Source organism: Lithobates pipiens, unplaced genomic scaffold, assembly GCF_037356315.1.
Source record: "Lithobates pipiens isolate NorthernLeopardFrog02 unplaced genomic scaffold, aLitPip1_a1.2 Scaffold_18, whole genome shotgun sequence".
Lineage (NCBI taxonomy): Eukaryota > Metazoa > Chordata > Amphibia > Anura > Ranidae > Lithobates > Lithobates pipiens.
The window spans coordinates 235,077,093-235,098,208 of record NW_027507758.1 but is presented as its reverse complement, the minus strand read 5'-3'; the positions used below and the strand labels follow the sequence as shown (position 1 = coordinate 235,098,208).

Here is a 21,116-nt window from a genome sequence, read left to right as displayed (position 1 = left end):
TCCATATCAGTCCCTTATCTGAGCACGCTACCCGGCCGGCCAGGAAAGGGGTGGGAACGAGCAAGCGCCCCCCTTCTTAAGCCGTACCAGGCTGCGTGCCCTCAACATGGGGGGGTGCTTTGGGGAAGGGGGGGCCGCTCGGCCCCCCCACACCAAAACCGCCTTGTCCCCATGTTGATGACGACAAGGGCCTCTTCCCGACAACCCTGGCCGTTGGTTGTCGTGGTCTGCGGGCTTATCGGAATCCATGAGCCCCCTTTACTAAGGGGGATCCCTGCCCCCCACCCTATGTGAACGAGTATAGGGTACAATGTACCCCTACCCATTCACCTGTGAAAAAACAAATGTAAAAAAAAAAAAAACAACACACAAGGGTTAAAATAGTTTATTGCACAGCTCCGGGGGGGTCTTCTTCCGTCTTGGGGGGGGTCTTCTCGCCGGACTCCTCCGCTATCTTCTGCTAGCTCTTTTACTAGTGGAGGCCCGGTCTTCTGTCGCCGCTGTCTCCCTGACTTCTGTTCTCTTCTTCTCTTGAGCTGTTGCCTCGTCGCTGTCTCTGGCCACGACAGGCACGCGGAAACTTATATAGGGACATCGCCGGATGATGTCCCCGTCTATTATGATGTCACAGTCCCAGCATCCTCTGGGACTGTGACATCATAATGGACGGGGACATCGGGCGATGTCCCTATACAAGTCGGCGCATGCTGCGTGCCTGTCATTGTGGCCAGAGACAGCGACGAGGCAACATCTCAAGAAGAGAAGAGAACAGAAGGCCAGAAGACAGTGGCGAGAGAAGACTAGGCCACCGCTTGTAAAAGCGCTAGAAGGCGGCGCGGTGGCCCGGCAAGAAGAACCGAAGAGGGGGACAAGACCCCCGAAGTCGGAAGAAGACCCCCGGGTGGTGGCGAAGAAGAAAGCCGGGCTCCTCCGCTAGTAAAAGAGCTAGCAGAAGATAGCGGAGGAGTCCGGCGAGAAGACCCCCGGAGCTGTGCAATAAACTATTTTAACGCTTGTGTGTTGTGTTTTTTTTACATTTTTTTCACAGGTGAATGGGTAGGGGTACATTGTACCCCATACTCATTCACATAAGGTGGGGGGCCGGGATTCCGATAAGCCACCGCCCTGCAGACCCCGACAACAAACGGCCAGGGTTGTCGGGAAGAGGCCCTTGTCCTCATCAACAGGGGGGGGGGGGCGCTCGCTCGTCCCCACCCCCTTTCCTGCCCGACCGGGTTGCGTGCTTGCATAAGGGTCTGATATTGACCTAGAGGGGGACCCCCACGCCTTTTTTCGGCGTAGGCATTCCCCTTTAAGTCCATATCAGGTGACGGGGCCAGTGACGTCTCCTTCACTGGTCCCGGCTACCTGGAGCCGCGCTCAAAATGAGCAGACTTTTCTCCAGGCGGGAAAAGTCCGTTAATTTCAAAAGTACAGCAGATTAGCACATACACGGCCGTATTGTCCGCTGGACTAGCACATACATGGCCCTATTGTCCGCCGAAATGCGAGTACAGCGGACATATTTATGTGCAAAACTACTTAGTCCGCCGGACTTTTGGGTAAAAAAAATATCTTTAGTCCGCCGGACATCCGTCCGTGTGTGGGCTCCGGCGGACTTGAGTCCGCCGGACTTTTCCACCGGATTGTTTGATCTTGTGTACGCGGCTTAACAGTGTCACCCATGCTGGTTAGCATTCCATATGTGCAAGGAGAGCTTTGCTTGTTGGTTCTTATCAATCCACATCACTGTTTTAATAAACTTGCTTGTGATTTCAACCACATTGGCACTACCAGAGATTGTTCCCAATGACTTGCAAACTAATTTCTTCCCTTCAATAGGAGTTTCCATTCAGCGTTTCGGGTTGTGGCTGTTTTTTTCTAAGTGTTATTGATATTTCAGACACTGCTCCTGGTGAGGAAGCTCCAGTCGGAGACTCTTTACCGAGATCGTAGTTGCCGGGTGTCAGACTGGCACCCCGCAACAACGATCGCCGCGATGCGCGCCCCCGGGGGCGCGCAGCGGCTCATAATCCTGATCACGTCATATGACGTCCGATCAGGATTATGCAACCACTTTGCCACCGTCAATTGCCTATAGGGTGGGCGGCAAGTGGTTAAAGGATTAGATTGTTATTTACTTGGTGCAACTCAATCTAACATTTTACTGAAAAATTGGGTAATATATTGTGCACGCTAAAATAAATGGGATTGGAAATGCTTATTTTTAAAAAATAATGAACGGGACTATTCCCTGACGAAGTCACGTGACTGTGACAAACACGCGTCAGAAAGAGAGATACCGGAAGTGACGTACGAGCTCGCCGCTCGTTCTATTTACTGCTGATTGATTTGCTTTTAAATGCGAGTACCCTGTAGTTATGTTATTGAATAAACGATCTTGTGTTTAAATATTACACTATCAAGCATCCTTTTTACACTCTTGTGAGGTATATCCACCCTGGGGACATCCCGTTTGGGGACACAGAGACCCTTTTCGATTCTATGTCCACGCTGTAATCTTACAGCAGTAAGGTAAGGGGACACCTATCCACCCACTGAACGGAGTGAAGGAAAGGAATTTTTCACCCTTGTGTCCGCATGACTGATAGAGCACTGGCACTTTACCTCTGGATCTTTTGGTTTTTTGCATTTGCAGTGTTTGCACATTTATCTATATGGACTGCACAGATAATTCATTTTCTTAATATATTGCTTGTGAAATTTATATATAGTTTGCACGGATAAGTCTTGCCACTTTATTCTTATTGTTGGATTACCACAAGTTATGCACTGCACATGGTAATCATTTATATTATATTTTTTTGTTTTGATTTCAATTTGATATAATCTTGCATGAATATTATATATATATATATATATAAAATTTACACTCCCTGTTTATGTTGTAATTGAAGGAGTGTTTAGTAGTACGTCGTCACATTTTATCTTTAATTGTCTTGACCTATCCCCTTCCCCCTATTTTTCTACTCTGGGAATTCTTCCCTCCCATTTCTTCTCCCCATTCGGTTTTCCCCCTTTTCTCTCACCATCTTGCCCCAATAACCCCCCCCCCTTTTTCTTCCCCTTCTTTAGATTTCCCCTCTATATTGCGCAGCACTATTACATATAGAGATTTTTCTGGGTTGGCTTAACCTCTTTCAGTGCATGCAGCAGCTTTCCACTCTTTGTATCTAATTGGCTGGCGCAGAGATATCTCATTTGCTACATTTTTCAAAGTTTGTTATAAAATTTTGCAAACGGGTAATTTTTGGCCTTCACCGATATGTGCTGATGAGGCTGCACCGATAGATGGCATTGATACGCAGCACTGCTGTGACTACACTGATAGTCAGGACACGGATAATCAGTGCCCCGATTATCAGTGCTGAAGTCATTTTAACACAAGCCGGTTATCGGCTCTATTCTCTCCTCACACTGTCAGCGTGGGGAAAGACAAATTGATAACCGGCTTGTATTTACATCCTGTGATCTGCTGTCATTGGACACAGCTGATCACATGGTAAAGGCCCACTGTGAGCTGAGTATTATTCCAAGAGATGTATATAAGAAGGCCCCTAATTTTTGTAATAGATTGGCCCAAGGTATAGTGCAGGAATATGAAATTAGCGGCCCTCCAGCTGTTGCAAAACTACAAGTCCCATCATGCTCTGCCTCTGGGTGTCATGCTTGTGGCTGTCAGAGTCTTGCTATGCCTCATGGGACTTGTAGTTCTGCAACAGCTGGAGGTCTGCTAATTGCATATCCCCGGTATAGTGGATCCACTGGAAGTAAAAAAAACAAACGGGGCAGTTGCCCTTTCTGGCAGGATTTTCTGATCGTGGAAAGTTGAGGCGGTGATCCCCAAGGAGTATCAGTGGTGGGATAATATTAACCATCATGTTTTGATAATATTGAGGTGAGCAGGTTTTTTTTCACCTGGTGGTGAAGACACAGGGTATTCCTTATATATGGAACCTGGACTAGATAATTTGTGAACACAGGACTCTATATATAATTTTTTAACCATTTATACAAGATATCTATATCTCTATATAAAAAAAATTGTTGCGCTACACTTTTTTGGTTACAAGTGGAACAAGATCAGCTGCAGTGAGCTTATAGTAATACCGATGAATATTCTCATTTGCCCTCTGCTTGCCTTTTTGGCATAGCTTACAGAGATCTGGTCATATAAAATGCATAAAGCAGCATCAATTTAAAAAAGTGAGTTTTTATTTACCTTGTGTATATGCTGCATCATCTGACCCCACACTTAGTTTCCTTGCATCGCTTATTCGATCATGTCCTACAACAGGGTCTGTTAAATGATGGATGCCTTCTGATTCTGCAAATGGAAGAAGATTTGTGTGCTCAAACGTTGGCGATACAACACCAGGGGAAACTGCAGGTGGTTTGTTCGGGGAGACTGTTATCTTAAAAGTATATTTTGTATTAGGCTGAGTCACTACAACGCGCGGAGAAGAAGCCGAGCTGTTATTTCCATGAGCTCGGCTTTTTGGTGGATGGTGGTGAATGAAAGCAGGCCCCATGCTTACTTGTCCCGAGACATTCCTTGCTGCACTTGCAGCACCTGGATTTGTTGAAATGAAGAGGGTAGGCTGATTCCTAACAACCTGGTCATCTCCTCCAGGAGCTGAAATGTAGACTTTTGGTTGGTTCCGGCTAATCATCTCGTCTGTGCTTGGAGGGCTTGCAATGTAAACAGTGGGCTGGTTCCTTGTTGGGGTGTTCAAAGTAGAGGGATTAGTGGAACTTCGAGAACTTTGGGAACGCAGCATATTTGGATTGCTTCTTTGTGGAGGTTCAAGTTTAATTTCAATTTGATTTTTCCTGGGCCCAGTTGAGATATTTTGAATGTTGTACTGGGTGGAGGGTTGAGAGCCACCTGCTGATGAATGAAGCACAGGTGCTTGTGGAGTTGTGGGTGAACTAATAGGCATATACACATGAGAAGTCTGGTGACCGTGCTGATTAGATTGTGCTGAGGTATGTGACTGCGTATATGAAGAAGGAAGCGTTGTCCAGGGATTTGGTTGTGAGGGATGAAAAACCTGCTGTTGTGTGGGAATCTGAGACATCCAACCAGGTTGCTGGGGTGTTTGTCGTGTTGTGCCACTTTGAGACGTGAAATAAGGTCTAATATAGATAGAATTTCCGTGTGGGCTATTAAGCACAGGTGGTGGCCCGCCATGTATATGCAAAGATGTAGGAGTATTTCGAGTAGATTGAATATTTGGAGCCAAGGTAACCATGATGGGGTTAAATCTGGGAGTTTGTAAGCCAGATGAACTTTTGCTGCCTAAATGGAGTCCAAACTGATGGCCAGGGTTTGAAGGGTTATTGGGAACCCCAAAAACATTAAAATTGGAAGGCACATTGGCAGGGGCAGTCTGTGGCTCGTGCTGATACAGTTCATTGTTGGACTGCCCTTCTTGAAGATGGCCATCACTTATACTGTGAGTCAAAGTTCTACTGCTTCCATTCATTCTACTTCCATCCCTGACTTCATGGTACTGAGACTGTAAATCCAAATTGAGGGATGTCATGTGATTTCTTAGACCAACAATGCCAGTTTCATCTGCGAGGGACACGTCACCTTCACCATATAAGTATTTTGTGCTTTCTTGAGAAAGGACTGCACAACAAGCATCCAAATTATTATTGTTCTACAAAATAAAAAAAGACAAAAACCGATTTAAAAAGTGTGGGGGAAAAAAAATATGAAAGCTAAAAGGTTATAAAAAAAATAAAACACACACACGCAAACCAATTAAAATTATTTTACTGTTCATTTCATATTCTAAATAGGATCATTTGCTGAGAAACAAAGTAGATGCTCAGAATAATTTTCATTGGTGCATTTTGTTCTTTAAAACCCGCTCAGGTTTTGGATGGATCTGCCTTATCTGGATATTTGAATGAAAATTTGTATTATCTGTAACTTAACCCGTATTTCAGGTTTCCCCAAATCTTGGGATTAGTTAGAATTTGGGCGAGTAAAAAAAAAATTAACAAGTATTAATAAATGTCAGATTTATATACTATACTGGAATAATTTGTCATCAGAAGCAGGCCAAATTTGGAGGCATGATTCCTGCTTTGAATCAATCTGCACTACTAATCAATAATGAGGAAAAAAAAAAAAAACTGAAAATGGTCTCTCATGTACACACTATCAAGTAAGTCCATGGATTTTTTTTTTATTTTTTTTTTACAGTGCAGCTGGTCATCATTAACAATGCAGAGCAGTAGCCATTTTTTTTTACAAACTCCATTGCTGTTTTTGCAAGTACAGTTGTGCTCAAAAGTTTGGACACCCTGGTAGAAATTGCAAACATTTTGGCACTGATCATGAAAACTTGACTGATCATGCCAAAAACTTTTTTTTTTTTTTAATTTAAGGATAACGATCATATGAAGGCATGATCACATAGTTGCTCTGCTCCTTTTTAAAACAGAAATCATCCAAATGGCCCTGATCAAAAGTTTCCACATGGCTAAATTGCCAGAAAGTATCATATACGTTTCCACATTTATAACGTTTCATTACCTTATTACACATCTCTTGACAGTTCTTTTCTGCTCCCCATAGCTCAGTATCTAGCCTGCTCGGTGCATGCACGTGAGAGCTAATAACTCATTGACTATGCACAGAAACAAATTTCAATTTAACCTTTAATTGGCATTTTAAGCTACACGTGTCACCTTGTGTGTCTGTACCTAGGCCAAACATTCCAGGGTATTTAACAGTTTGATCAGGGCCATTTGGGCGTTCTAGGTTTTCAATACAATTCGAAAATGAGCCAAACAACTATGTGCTAAAAAGGTCTTTAAATGATCACTATCCTAAAAAAAAAACAAAAAAAAAAAAAAACACTTTTGAGCACAACTGTATATAAACTGACCAACACATGTCCTATCATACAGATTAAGTTGTGCAATATCCTGAAACCAGCAAGCTTGAAACACTAACCTGTAGCATGCACCGTGAAACAACTACTTCAGGCACCTCTGGGAATTTCTGTCGCAGGTCATTTAAAACCTGAAAGTCAACTTGAGAGCTTCCTTGGGCCATTCGTATATTGCCTGTGCAGAACTGTTCTTAATCGGACAGTTCTAGGTTGAGCCCAACCTCATCTCATTGTTGAAAGCATGCTCTGCTGAAAAAACAAAACAAAACAAAAAACTGCACATTAAGCAGATGAAAATGTATAAAAGAAAAAAAAAAAAAAAAAAAAAAAAAAAAAAGAAGAAGACAACAAAACACATGCAAGGAATAAATTCAACATTTTGGGCATTTGACCATTAAAATGCACTGAAAAACGCAAGCCACAGGCCCCTTAGTTGTGAAAACTGGTACTATTTTGTATAAGGTAAGCAAGTCCTTAGAATACCTTTTGAGCAACAACTTTAGTAAAATTCACCACTTGTTCTCCAGAATATTTACCCCTTGATGGCCAAGTCACTTTTTGCTTATTTTAACAGACAATTGCAATTCTGTACCTAAATAAAAATGTATGTCATTTTTCCCTCCAAAAATAGAGCTTTTTGATGCTATTTGAAAACCACTGCGTTTATTTGTTGCACTATAACCAAAAAAACGACAAAGTTGAAAGAAAAAAACGCTATTTTTTTTACTTTCCGCTATAAAACATATCCAATAAAAATAGGATTTTTAAAACAGCTTACCTGTAAAATCAATCATTTTCTTTGATGTACATCAGGGGACACAAAGCCGTAGTAATTACTACATGGGTTATATATCGGACCGACAGGTGCTAGACACTGGCACGCCCCTTAAGGCGTGAACTTCCCCAATATAACGCCTCCCATTACTGGGAGTCCTCTGTTTTGTAGCCAAGCAATATAAGTGTATAAGAAGAAGGGAGGGACCTCTGTGTCCCCTGATGTACATCAAAGAAAATGATTTTACAGGCAAGCTGTTTTAAAAATCATATTTTCTTACATCAGGGGGCACAGAGCCGTAGTATTTACTACATGGGATGTCCCATAGCAATGGCAACTAAGGGAGGGGGGAGACAGAACAAAAAAACAGGAGGCCAGAGGACTCATACTGCAGCCTGCAGTATATGCTGTGCCCAAAGGCAATATCCTCGTGACCTTTAACCACTTGCCGACCGCCTCACGCCGATGTACGTCATCAGAATGGCACGGGCAGGCATAAGCACATATATGTACGTCCTTTGCCTCCCGCGGGTCGGGGGCCCGATCGGGCCCCCGCCCGGTGCCTGCGGCGGTCGGTTTTCGTTCGGGAGCGATCCCGGACGAGGGGACGGCCATTCATTCATGGCCACCCCCTCGCGATCGCTCCCGACGAATGGAAATCCCCGGTGACATCACTTCCTCTCCTGTAATGTAAACACAGGAGAGGAAGTGATGTATTCTCTCCTCCGTGTCGGTATTTTTCGTTCCGACACGGAGGAGAGCGGATCAGTGAGTTGCACCAACACATCCCACACACAGTAGAACATGCCAGGCACACTCACACCCCCCCTTTACCCCCCGATCACCCCCCCAATTACCCCTGCCCCCCAGTCACAGTGACACCAATGTCATTTTTTTTTTTTTTTTTTTTTTTTTTGCATTGGTGTCATTTGTGACTGTAATAACTGTTAGGGCAGTTAGGGTTAGCCCCCTTTAGTTCTAATGTACCCCCCTAACCCCCCCAATAAAGGTTTAACCCCGTGATCACCCCCCGTCGCCAGTGTCACTAAGGCTGGGTTCACATTGCAGCGGTTTATGAGAACGAATGTGATTCGCACCGCACTGCAGTGCAAATCACATCCGATCTCTGTGCGATTCGAGTTCAGCCATTCGCCGCACCCGCCGCACCCGCCGCACCCGCCACACCCGCCGCACCCGCCGCAAATTCGCACGGGACCCTTTTTTTGGCCCGCAGCAGAATCGGATCGCATGGGTGTTCACACCATGCGATCCGAGTTTGCAGATCGCACTGCGATATGCGAACTGATCTGGGGGTGTCAGTAACATTTCACTGACACTCCCAGCAGTTCGCATAGGGCAGTGTGAACTGCCGCCGGGAGGCATGCGATGCGGGAACCCGCCGCGGATTCGCGGCGTTTCCGCATCGCTCCAGTGTGAACCCAGCCTAATAAGCGATCATTTTTCTGATCGCCGTATTAGTGTCACAGGTGACGCTAGTTAGGCAGGTAGGTATTTAGGTTCGCCGCAGCTTTTTATAGCGCTAGGGACCCCCATATACTACCGCATAAAGCCCCCTGATTGCCCCCTAGTTAACCCTTTCACCAGTGATCACCATATAACTGTTACAGGTGACGCTGGTTGGTTAGTTATTTTTTTATAGTTTCAGGGCACCCGCCATTTATTACCTAATAAAGGTTTAACCCCCTGATCACCCGGCAGGTGTCATTTGTGACTAATAACTGTTAGGGCAGTTAGGGTTAGCCCCCTTTAGTTCTAAGGTACCCCCCTAACCCCCCCAATAAAGGTTTAACCCCGTGATCACCCCCCGTCGCCAGTGTCACTAAGGCTGGGTTCACATTGCAGCGGTTTATGAGAACGGATGTGATTCGCACCGCACTGCAGTGCAAATCACATCCGATCTCTGTGCGATTCGAGTTCAGCTATACAGATAGTATGGCTGAATTCGTGTCGCACCCGCCGCAAACTCGCACGGGACCCTTTTTTTGGTCCGCAGCAGAATCGGATCGCATGGGTGTTCACACCATGCGATCCAAGTTTGCAGATCGCACTGCGATATGCGAACTGATCTGGGGGTGTCATTAACATTTCACTGACACTCCCAGCAGTTCGCATAGGGCAGTGTGAACTGCCGCCGGGAGGCATGCGATGCGGGAACCCGCCGCGCATTCGTGGCGTTCCCGCATCGCTCCAGTGTGAACCCAGCCTAATAAGCGATCGTTTTTCTGATCGCTGTATTAGTGTCACAGGTGACGCTAGTTAGGCAGGTAGGTATTTAGGTTCGCCGCAGCTTTTTATAGCGCCAGGGACCCCCATATACTACCGCATAAAGCCCCCTGATTGCCCCCTAGTTAACCCTTTCACCAGTGATCACCATATAACTGTTACAGGTGACGCTGGTTGGTTAGTTATTTTTTTATAGTTTCAGGGCACCCGCCATTTATTACCTAGTCTCACTAGTGTACCCCTAAATTTAGGGGTGTCTACTTTCTAAAATGGGGTCATTTGGGGGGGGGGGGTTTGTGCCATCTTGGCATTTTATGGCCTTCAAAACTGTAACGCCCTTAGAAAGCCTGAAGGCGGTGCTTGGTTTTTGGGGCCCCGTACGCGGCTAGGCTCCCAAAAAGTCCCACATATGTGGTATCCCCGTACTCAGGAGAAGCAGCAGAATTTATTTTGGGGTGTCATTTCACATATGCCCATGGCATGCGTGAGCAATATATCATTTAGTGACAACTTTGTGAAAAAAAAAAAAAGTTTGTAATTTTCCCGCAACTTGTGGCAAAATATAAAATATTCCATGGACTCAACATGCCTCTCAGCAAATAGCTTGGGGTGTCTACTTTCTAAAATGGGGTCATTTGTGGGGGTTTTGTGCCATCTTGGCATTTTATGGCCTTCAAAACTGTAATAGGTAGTGAGAAGTGAACTCAAAAAATTACGCCCTTAGAAAGCCTGAAGGCGGTGCTTGGTTTTCGGGGCCCCGTACGCGGCTAGGCTCCCAAAAAGTCCCACATATGTGGTATCCCCGTACTCAGGAGAAGCAGCAGAATTTATTTTGGGGTGTCATTTCACATATGCCCATGGCATGCATGAGCAATATATCATTTAGTGACAACTTTGTGAAAAAAAAAAAAAAAAAAAAAAGTTTGTAATTTTCCCGCAACTTGTGGCAAAATATAAAATATTCCATGGACTCAACATGCCTCTCAGCAAATAGCTTGGGGTGTCTACTTTCTAAAATGGGGTCATTTGTGGGGGTTTTGTGCCATCTTGGCATTTTATGGCCTTCAAAACTGTAATAGGTAGTGAGGCGTGAAATCAAAAATTGACGCCCTTAGAAAGCCTGAAGGCGGTGCTTGGTTTTCGGGGCCCTGTACGCGGCTAGGCTCCCAAAAAGTCCCACATATGTGGTATCCCCGTACTCAGGAGAAGCAGCAGAATTTATTTTGGGGTGTCATTTCACATACGCCCATAGCATGTGTGAGCAATATATCATTTAGTGACAACTTTGTGTAAAAAAAAAAAAAAAAATTTTTTTTTTTGTCATTATTCAATCGCTTGAGGCAAAAAAATAAAATATTCAATGGGCTCAACATGCCTCTTATCAATTTCCTTAGGGGGTCTACTTTCCAAAATGGGGTCATTTGGGGGGGTTTTGTACTGCCCTGTCATTTTAGCACCTCAAGAAATGAGATAGGCAGTCGTAAACTAAAAGCTGCGTAAATTCCAGAAAACGTACCTTAGTTTGTAGATGTGACAACTTTTGCGCAAACCAATAAATATACAATTATTGACTTTTTTTTTTACCAAAGACATGTGGCTGAATACATTTTGTCCTAAATGTATGACTAAAATTGAGTTTATTGGATTTTTCTAATAACAAAAAGTAGAAAATATCATTTTTTTTCAAAATTTGCGGTCTTTTTACGTTTATATCGCAAAAAATAAAAATCGCAGAGGCAATCAAATACCATCAAAAGAAAGCTCTATTTGTGGGAAGAAAAGGACGCAAATTTTGTTTGGGTACAACATTGCATGACCGCGCAATTACCAGTTAAAGCAGCGCAGTGCCAAAGTGTAAAAAGACCTCTGGTCATTTACCAGCAAAATGGTCCGGTCTGAAAGTGGTTAATATAGATTTGATAAGATTTGATAAAATCTGATAAACTTATGAATCGAAGACCAAGCCACGGTCTTACAGATCTGAGCCATAGAGGCCTCATGATGCACCATCCAAGAAGCCCTGGATGAGTGTGCTCTTCAGCTTAAAGAAGAAAATTCTTCCTTCTCAGATTAAGCTTGAACACAATCACTTGACAAATCCATTTGGAAAATAATGGACCTTGATGCTGCCTGTCCACATCTTTGACCCTCTGGCAGTACAAACAAAACCCGTGTTTTGCGAACCTGAGCGGTCACCCTTAGATAGACTCTGATCGATATTACTACATCAAGAGAATGTAGTGCCTTCTCTTCCCCAGATTAAGGCTCTGGGAGGAAAGAAGGAAGAATATCTTGGTTTAAATGAAAACCTGTTACCACCTTTAGTATGGTGAAAAATGGCTCTTACAAGATAGAGCCGCTAGTTCCGAAAGTCTTAGAAGAAATGGCAACCAGAAGAGAGTATCATCTTTCTTGTCAAAAGAACCAAGGGAATTTCTCATAAGGTTCAAACGGCTGATTCAGCAACCAATTTTAAATCCTAAGGATTTAAGGAGGTGCCTTGATAGGGGGAATAAACCGTGTCACCCCCTGAATAAGGCCGGGATCTGGCTCTTGATAGAAGAAGTCAAGGTCAGCTTCATTTCAGATCCCATATGCAGGAAATCAGGAATCCTGCCTATTGACATACTTCCTGGGGATCCACACCAAGAAACGTATGCCTTCCAGACTCTAATGTAAGCCATTCTGGAAGCTGGCTTCCTGGCATTAGTCAAAGTAGACACTACCGAAGGAGATCACCCACGATTTTTTTTTTTTTATAGAGTATGATTCAACAGTCAAACCTGTTAAATTTTTGTCTGTAAGGTAGGATGAAATACCGGACCTTGTGCTCGAAGGTCTGGCTATAATGGCAGAGTCCAAAAGGACTCCTACCGCCATCTTTATGATCTCGATAAATTAAGATCTTCTGGGACCCACAGGGGCCCTCAGAATCACCTCCTTTTGTTCCTGCTAAATCCTGCAGAGAAGGCGCAGAACAGGTAGAACTGGAGGCGATGCATAGATCAGTGAAAACTGATCCCATGGGAAGACTAATGCATCTGCTCTGCCTGCTAGCGGACCCCTCGTTCGACAAAGTTATCGACCTTGTTGATGAATCTGGACGCGAATAGGTCCATGTCCAGAATACCCCATCTAACATATTGCTAGGAAAAAGTCGGGGTGAAAAGATTATTCTCCCGGAAAGAATTGTTGGCGCCTGAAGTAGTTCGCCTGAAAAATTAAAATTGCAGATAGGCAAGGGATGTTGTGTTTTGCCAAAGCTAGAACATTATTCGCCTCTTTGTAAGGAGGCCACCATTTCCCCTAAAAATCTCCTACACAGCCGAATGAAGGAATTTTCCTTTGTTTTGATAAGTTGAATTAATCCTACAATGGAACCGATTCTGATCTGGAGTAAGAATACCTTCTTCTGTATGGCATCTATAACCAGCCCCCAAGTACCATAATCTTCTTGATGGTTTTAAAGGAGAATCTTCCTAGGTTGAGAATCCAACCTAGAGATTTCAGATATTTACGGCTGAGATCAGACTCTGGTTTTAGACCTGAGGGCCAATTTTGGACAGAAGCCAATTAACCTACCTGCAAGTCTTTGGATATATACAGGGACTGAAGTGTTCTACCCTTGACAGCTCAATCTGACTAGCCATATCCCTCTCAGGGGAGGATGACATTCTTTTGGAAAGGGTTTTTTAGTTTGTTGTATACCACTGACCCCTTAGAACCCTTAAAGGAGTGTCCCTGGTCCCTTTGCCACTCATAGCTTACAGCACAAAGCAGAGACAGTACCAACTGCTATTAATCCTAGCTTTTAAAGTACAATGTTGTCAAAGGGCCTGCGTCACCAAACCTGATCCAGCTAACCTCTCTGCTCCGTCCCTCTACCGACAGGCAGCAGCTTCCTTCACAGTGCTTCAAACACTTCCCGGATGTGTTGCCGGCGTCTGACGCCATTAGCCACGCCCCCTTCTTCCTTTTTAAAAAGGAGCCGATTTTCACACGCGAGCGGCGTCCTGCAGCATGGCGGGCGGTAAATCCACCGCTCTCTCAAAATAAATAAACCAAGGCAGATGGTCTGGCATATGAAAGAAAAACGCCTATCTGGGGGGCACAGGAAGAGCTCAGACCCCCCTTTTCTTAACAGAAGGTCTGTGCTGGCTGAAGGAGAGGAGAGTAAAGGCTTCTGCTGTTTCCAGTGTCAGGATAGTGAGTGCTCAATACAGCCCCCAGTGGTGACACAGACATGACAACACAATACATAGAAGGAGAAATTCCACAGAAAATCTCCCTTACCTTATCCTCGCAGCAGGGTTTTATCAGAGATAAAAACCCAATCTTCACCCTTCACGGTAGGCTCCGAGACCTTAAAGGACACCTTCAGGAACCAGGGAACTCAGGTTATCCCACAATCCTGGACCTGCGACAGCACCCTGCCAGTAAAACCTTATGGCCTTACTACCAAAAAGTACTGGATCCCAGGGCCCAGCTCTCAAAGAGAAGCATTCGCAAGCAAAACCTTGTTTCTTCAGATTACGAGGCCCGGGTACCATTCATTTAGCCCATTACAAAGACATCAGAAGGGATCCAGTCACCATGGCTGGCTCTCATCAGGGATTACTGCCCATGGAGCTCAGCACATCTTTACTCGTGCCCAACACCTTAGACACTGGTAAAAAAAAACTGACTCCTCCCAGTAATGGGAGGGGTTATATGGGGGGAAGTACACACCCTTAAGGGGTGTGCCAGTGTCTGGCACCTGTCAGTCTGATATATAACCCATGTAGTAATTACTACGGCTCTGTGTGCACTGATGTAAGAAAATACTTTTTAATTTCTTCATATATTTAGTCCAATATGTATTCTGCTGTGTGTTTTTAGTAAAAAGGGAAAGGCGAACACTGGGCGGAAGGAATCTTATTTTGTAGCCGGACACAATCAACTTGTGGATACAGTTGAAGAGGAGGGAGCATAATGGCCTGCAAATTGAGAAAGCTAACCCCCAACCCATTTTAAGCCTTCATGCAGAGGAGGACTTGTCCTCGGGCTTCGGGGTACTGTGAGGCTGAGAGGGCTTGGCACCATCCATGGGGACCTTGAAGGGCTTGGAGCCCTTGTCCAAGCAACCAGGAGAACAAAAAAGTCTCTTGTGTGCAGAGAAGGATGGACCGAGCAAACTTCCCAGTTTGTTTCCCTTCTAGGCCTAGGGGAGGAAAGTACCCCTTTCTGCCAGTAAGGTTCTTAATGATGTCATCCAAGATAGCACGGAAGAGATGTCCACCTCTAAAGGGAAAATCTGCCAGGGCCTGTTTAGATGGCACGTCAGCAGACCAACACTTAAGCCAAATAAATAAGCAAAGCACCGCTGCCAAGAAGGAGATCTTGGAGAGAAAACAGGGTGCATCCAGGGATACATCACTATAAGGCCTTGTCCTGTCCTCAGTTCGTCCCCCTCAGTAAGCACAGGGGACACCAGGGCCATGGCCAACACAGGCTGCAATGCCAAACCAATAATTTGGGGGGGGGAGGAACGCAGCAGCTATGGAACCACAGGTCCCAACAAAATATACAACTGGACTAAAATGCAGAGTTACATATTGCATATATGAATTATATACTGTATTTAGAATATTTGGGATGGAAAATAAATCAAAGCGTACGTAAAACATTTTTGAAAAAAACGAATAAAATCAGCACAAGAGGTGGTACTTACAGTTAATAAGAAATTAACCATGTGTTGGAGCCAGCTGTCCTAGTTGAAATCCAAGTCCCCTGCCTTCCCCATAACACTGCAGTCATAATCTTCTGATGCTGTGGGGGTTAATACGAGCACGGGACCTCTCAGAAGTGCTGAATATGCTCAACCATTTTGCCCCACTCTAATTCATAGAAGCTGTACAGCTTCCAAGAATGAAAAGGCTCCCCGTGAGTAGAGGAAGCAGATGCTTCATGCATTCATCAGTCCTCCATTTATAGATTACTTCTCATTCATGGAATCTTCAGTACAGCTTCTATGAATGGAGGAAGGGAGCAGAAAAGGATAGGCATAGTCAGCATTCTTGATAAGTGCCTATAACAGGTCTAGTGCTCATATTAACTTCTGCAGCATGAAAAGATGGACGAGATGGTAAAGTATGGAGGAGGGAGGGGTGGTGCCTGTAAGGGGACTTCAGATTTCCACTAGACCAGTTGGCACCAGCACAAGGGACATTTAGATGGTATTCAAGTACTGCCCCTTGTGCGGATTTAAAAAATACCTAGACTTAAGTTTTAAAAATATATCTCAGATAAAAGTGTCATGTTTTCAATTTCTGCCAGCTGCCTGGACTGACGGCAGACTTTGCCTCTCAGCGAGCCTCTGAGACGGCCGCTTCCCACCCCTCCACAGCTCAGCTCTCCAATGAGCATGGAGGAGCAGAGCAGGAGAGATGCTGACCAACAGTCAGCGGCTCTCCGTTCGGGGAGGTGAGAGCCGAGCGGTGTTCAGTGACTCGGTTCTCAGTGAAGTGGCAGTGGGGGGAGAGATGCAGCATCAGTCCGATGTTACATCCACCTAGGTAAGAACCTTTAAAAAAAAAAAAAAAAAAAACCCCCACACACTTTTCCTTTAATATGTTCAACACACAAATGAATGGAAATGCTCTATAAAAGAAATATTTTATATACTAAAAAATAAAGTAAATAAACCTGTGAAACAATGTAAAGGATCAAAAAGGGGAGGGGTAAAATATTATAGTTTCAATGTTTTATAGCAAATAAGCAATAATTCGTTTTTTTTTTCAATGACTATTCAATTCAGTTCTGGCATGGGTGCCAACAAAGCACTTCACTTACAAAGTTTATTGTAGGCTGCAAATATATACACATAAATATATACTGTACATACACCTTTTAAATAATAAAAATAAGTGATGTTTTATTAGCTATTTATAATCACAGCTGACAGGGAAAAAACACAAAACTAAAATCAGAAAAGCACTGGAACGGAAATATATAACTGCGCTTACATGCCAGAAGAGCAGACATCACTTAAACAACCTCTGCATCGTACGGGTAGTTTTATGAGTAGTACAAGTAGTTTGGGAATGAAGCCAAACACATAACAAATGAGCATTTCACACCAACAATATTTAGGTTACAGAAGTTACCTCAAGTGCCCTTACAGACTTTCAGAACTGTACCCTCACCGCATTCTCTGTGGAAGACAAAAGAGAAATTGTATTAATATTACCAAATGAATAGAGACAGAACAATACTACAAAACTAGCTACAAAAGTGAAATACTGCAGTGAATTTAAACAAAGAACAGCATTAAAATTTAAAAATGAACAAAGAGGAAACAGAAGGTAAATGACACCACGTTCAAATATCACAGATATTTTATTATATGGTTTGTTTATTAGATGTGTGTGTAATTTTATGGGGCGTGCAAATTATGTAAAATGTTGCACTGGGAAAGCAGCAACTATATAGGTTTTCATATTACTTCCATCACACTTTTTCACCAGCAGCTTCAAAGACTTTGCACAAGTTTGGAAGCCACAGAGAAGCCTACATAATCTGCATCTACAATTACCACCTATCAGAAAGGTCCAACACCGCCCAACTTTTATACCAACCTACCATTTGGAAATCAGTTTGAGAAAGGAAATGAGGAAATGGTGAAATGAAAGAGAAAAAAAAAAAAAGTAACATTCCACTATTTTTTTTTTACCATTTTAAGCCTAGTAGGGTTTGTATTTTCCTCAAGCTTAAAGCGGGGTTCCCATTTAAAAAAAATTAATTAAAAAGTCAGCAGCTACAAATACTGCAGCTGCTGACTTTTACTAATCAGACAGACACTTACCTGGCCCAGGGTCCAGCGATGAGGGGGATCGAAGTGCCGCCAGTCTGCCCCTCCATTCGGTGGCACCTGCACTGTAACTGAGTGGACGGCTGTGGCTTCACAGCCGGGCACCCACTGTGCATGCGCGAGCGGCGCTGTGCGCCGTGATCAGGCGCGCGATCATCTGGGACACGTGTCCCAGATGATTCACAAAAGGGAGGGGGCAGAGCTCAGCCCTTCCCGTACCGAGAGGAAGTGACGTCAAGAGCCCAGGCACTGAAAGAAGCAGAATACGAGAAGAAGCAGAATACGAGGGACACCCTAGCAACAGCCATTTAGCGGCAACTTAAAAAAAAATCCAATTTTTTTTTATTTTTAGGCACAGTCGTGATTTTTGGGGGGGGGGGGGTGTGGAACGCCACTTTGTAATACGTTAGAGCTGCACGATTCTGGCTAAAATGAGAATCACGATTGTTTTGCTTAGATCACAATACTCGCAGCGTAACATCATCTTTCATATTAAAACAAAAAAAAATAAAAAGAATTGTGCTAACTTTACCGTTTCTTTTTTTATTTATTGAAGTGTATTTTTTCCCAAACAATTGCATTTGAAAGACTGCTGGGCAAACACAGTGTGACATAAAATATTGCAGCAATTGCAATTTTATTCCATAGGGTCTCTGCAAAAAATTATTATATATAATATGTTTGGGGGTTTCAAGTAATTTTCTAGCAAAGAATATTGATTTTAACTTAAGAAGCGTCAGAAAAAGATTTAGACTTTAAGTGGTTAAACTTCCTGCATTTACACTTGGTTGAAAGCTTGGCAGATTGCCCAGATTATTTGTTTACACAAGAAGTTCTATCCCTTTGATCTAAGTAGTAAATTAGTTACAATGTTTCAAGTTCTAAACTTGGCAGATTGCCCAGGATGCTTTCTTTTGACAGCTGAGTGAGCAGATAATCTCTCCACTTGTTTATATGAAAGAATCGCCTAGTCTCAGCGGGAGAGATCGTCAGGGGAGTGAATCGAGATCGCGTTTTTTTTTTTAACGATTAATCGTGTAGCTCTACTATACGTTATGGTGGGAACTCTACCTTAAAGCTGCCCAGACTATGTCCCCGGTCCAACTGCACTCCACGTCTAACTTAACACTATTGACTTTTCCAGAAGTACTAGAGATCCACCTTTGTCCTCACTTATTTGTAACCCACCATCTTTATATTCTAAAATTCTCAACATGATCTTAACTCGTAACGTCTGTCTGCGACTCCAAATAGCCAATAGTATTTGTCCTACCCAGTTTTCTGCTTCAGGCTGGTGATATGCTTTATATTTGGTGGTCCTGTCCTTGTGGCATTTGTGGATGAGCGAACAGCCCTGGCCAAAAAGTTTTGAGAATGCAACAAATATTTTTCAGTCTGCTGCCTCAGTTTTTATGATGGCAATTTGCATATACTGCAGAATGTTATGAAGAGTGATCAGATAAATTGCAATGAAAATGAACTTAATCGCAAGAAGAAAAAAAAAAAACAAACAAAAAAAAATAAAAAATAAAAACACATCTTCACTGCATTTCAGCCCTGCCACAAAAGGACCAGCTGACATGTCAGCGATTCTCTTAACATATGTGGCAGTGTTGATGAGAACAAGGCTGGAAATCACTTTGTAATGCTGATTAAGCTGGAATAACAGATGGGAAGCTTTAAAATTAGGGTCCTTTCACACAGGGCGGATCAGTGCTGATCCGTCCCCGGTCTCCGCTGAGCAGGGAAGATCACAGGTCTGTCTCTGCACACTGCGCAGGGATGGACCTGTCCCAGCGCCGCTCTCCACTGATGGAAAAATGGCCTTTTCCTCTCACACTTTTTTGGATCGGAGCAGCTCGGATGTCAGCAGACATGTCACTGCTAACATCCAACTCTCCATAGGGCTCTATGGAGCATCCGTTCAGGTCCGCCTGAAAAACTGACAGGCGGACCTGAACGGATCGTCCATGTGAAAGGGGCCTTAGGGTGGTGCTTGAAATCATTGTTCTTCCTCTGTTAACCATGGTTATCTGCAAGGTAGGGCTGTCCCGATACCACTTTAAGACAGAGTACAAGTACCAATACTTTTTTTTTTATGTCACGTAACAGCTTTATTATTGCAAATCAATACTTTTTTTTTTTTTTAATCAGCCCTGTTAGGGGGCTTTGCTGAGATATCTGGGGTCTTAACAGACCCCTGATATCTCCCCCTTGAGACAGAGACTGAGGATAGGGATTGCCCAGTCCCTTTCTCAGCAGCCTCAGCTGCACTGAAAAACTGAGACATCGTACTCACAGGAGGTTACAATGTTTCAGTTATGTGAATGGACAGAGTCAGCGATCACTGACTCTGTTCATACAGAAAAGGAAGGTGGGGACAGCAGCAGAACAGAGGGGGCATGGAGGAAGAACGGAGGGGGCATGGAGGATGTGGCGACAGTCAGCGGTGATCGTGTGTGGGAGAGTTACAAGCACCGAACACCGCTGTATAGATTTCACTAAAGGCAGCTGAAAGCTGCGGGGGGAGATGCTTGTAAGTCCCCCCACGCACAAATCACTGCTGACTGTCCAGGAATCGGGTGAAGCACCCCCCCCCCCCACACCGAATACAAGTACTTTGGCAAATGCTCGGTATCGGGACAACCCTACTGCACGTGCAGTCATAATTGCTTTGCACAAAAAGATATTTGCTGCTACAAAGATTGCACCTAAATTAGCTATTTATCGGATCATCAAGAACTTCCAAGGAGAGAGGTTCAATTGTTGTGAAGAAGGCTTCTGGGCGCCCAAGTGCAGCAAGCGACAGGACCATCTCCTGCAGTTGATTCAGCTGTGGGATCAGGGGACCACCAGTGCAGAGCTTGCTCAGAAATGGCAGCAGGCAGGTGTGAGTGCATCTGTATGCACAGTGAGGCAAAGACTTTTGGAGGATGGCCCTGGTGTCAACAAGGGCAAGCAGCAAAGAAGCCACTTCTCTCCAGGAAAATCATCAGGGACAAGCTGATGTTCTGCAAATGCTACAGGGATTGGACTGCTGAAGATTGGGGTAAAATTATTTTCTCTGAAGAATTCCCTTTGATTGTGCCCACTTGAGGAATGGCGAGCACATAAAAAAAACTCTGTAGGCGATGTTTAAAAATGTCTACAGGTTGCCAGTTTCGAGTTAGAGGAAGGGTCTTGGGCTAGAATTATTGCTCTTGCTCTAATGATCGCTGCGATACCTCACATGTGCGATTTGAACAAGGTTTACATATGTGATCACGACTTGCGTATGTTTGCTTCTGCATGCAAGCTCGGAGGGAGGGGGCAC

General features: G+C 44.1%; 1 protein-coding gene across 2 annotated transcripts in view; it reads right to left on the bottom strand.

Annotated features, from left to right (window-relative positions):
- The window catches only part of TAB2 (TGF-beta activated kinase 1 (MAP3K7) binding protein 2), a 140,476-nt gene that overhangs the window by 27,992 nt on the left and 91,368 nt on the right, over nucleotides 1–21,116 (bottom strand). Inside the window, exons 2-4 of one of the 2 annotated variants that reach the window (XM_077486686.1) lie at nucleotides 17,100–17,146; nucleotides 6,998–7,184; nucleotides 4,244–5,690 (exon numbers count right to left, since the gene is read on the bottom strand). In XM_077486686.1, coding sequence (XP_077342812.1) covers nucleotides 4,244–5,690; nucleotides 6,998–7,099 — 1,549 coding nt within the window. In that variant the 5' untranslated portion in view covers nucleotides 7,100–7,184; nucleotides 17,100–17,146. The remainder of the gene's footprint in view (nucleotides 1–4,243; nucleotides 5,691–6,997; nucleotides 7,185–17,099; nucleotides 17,147–21,116) is intronic. The other variant, XM_077486687.1, reaches the window with a different exon arrangement.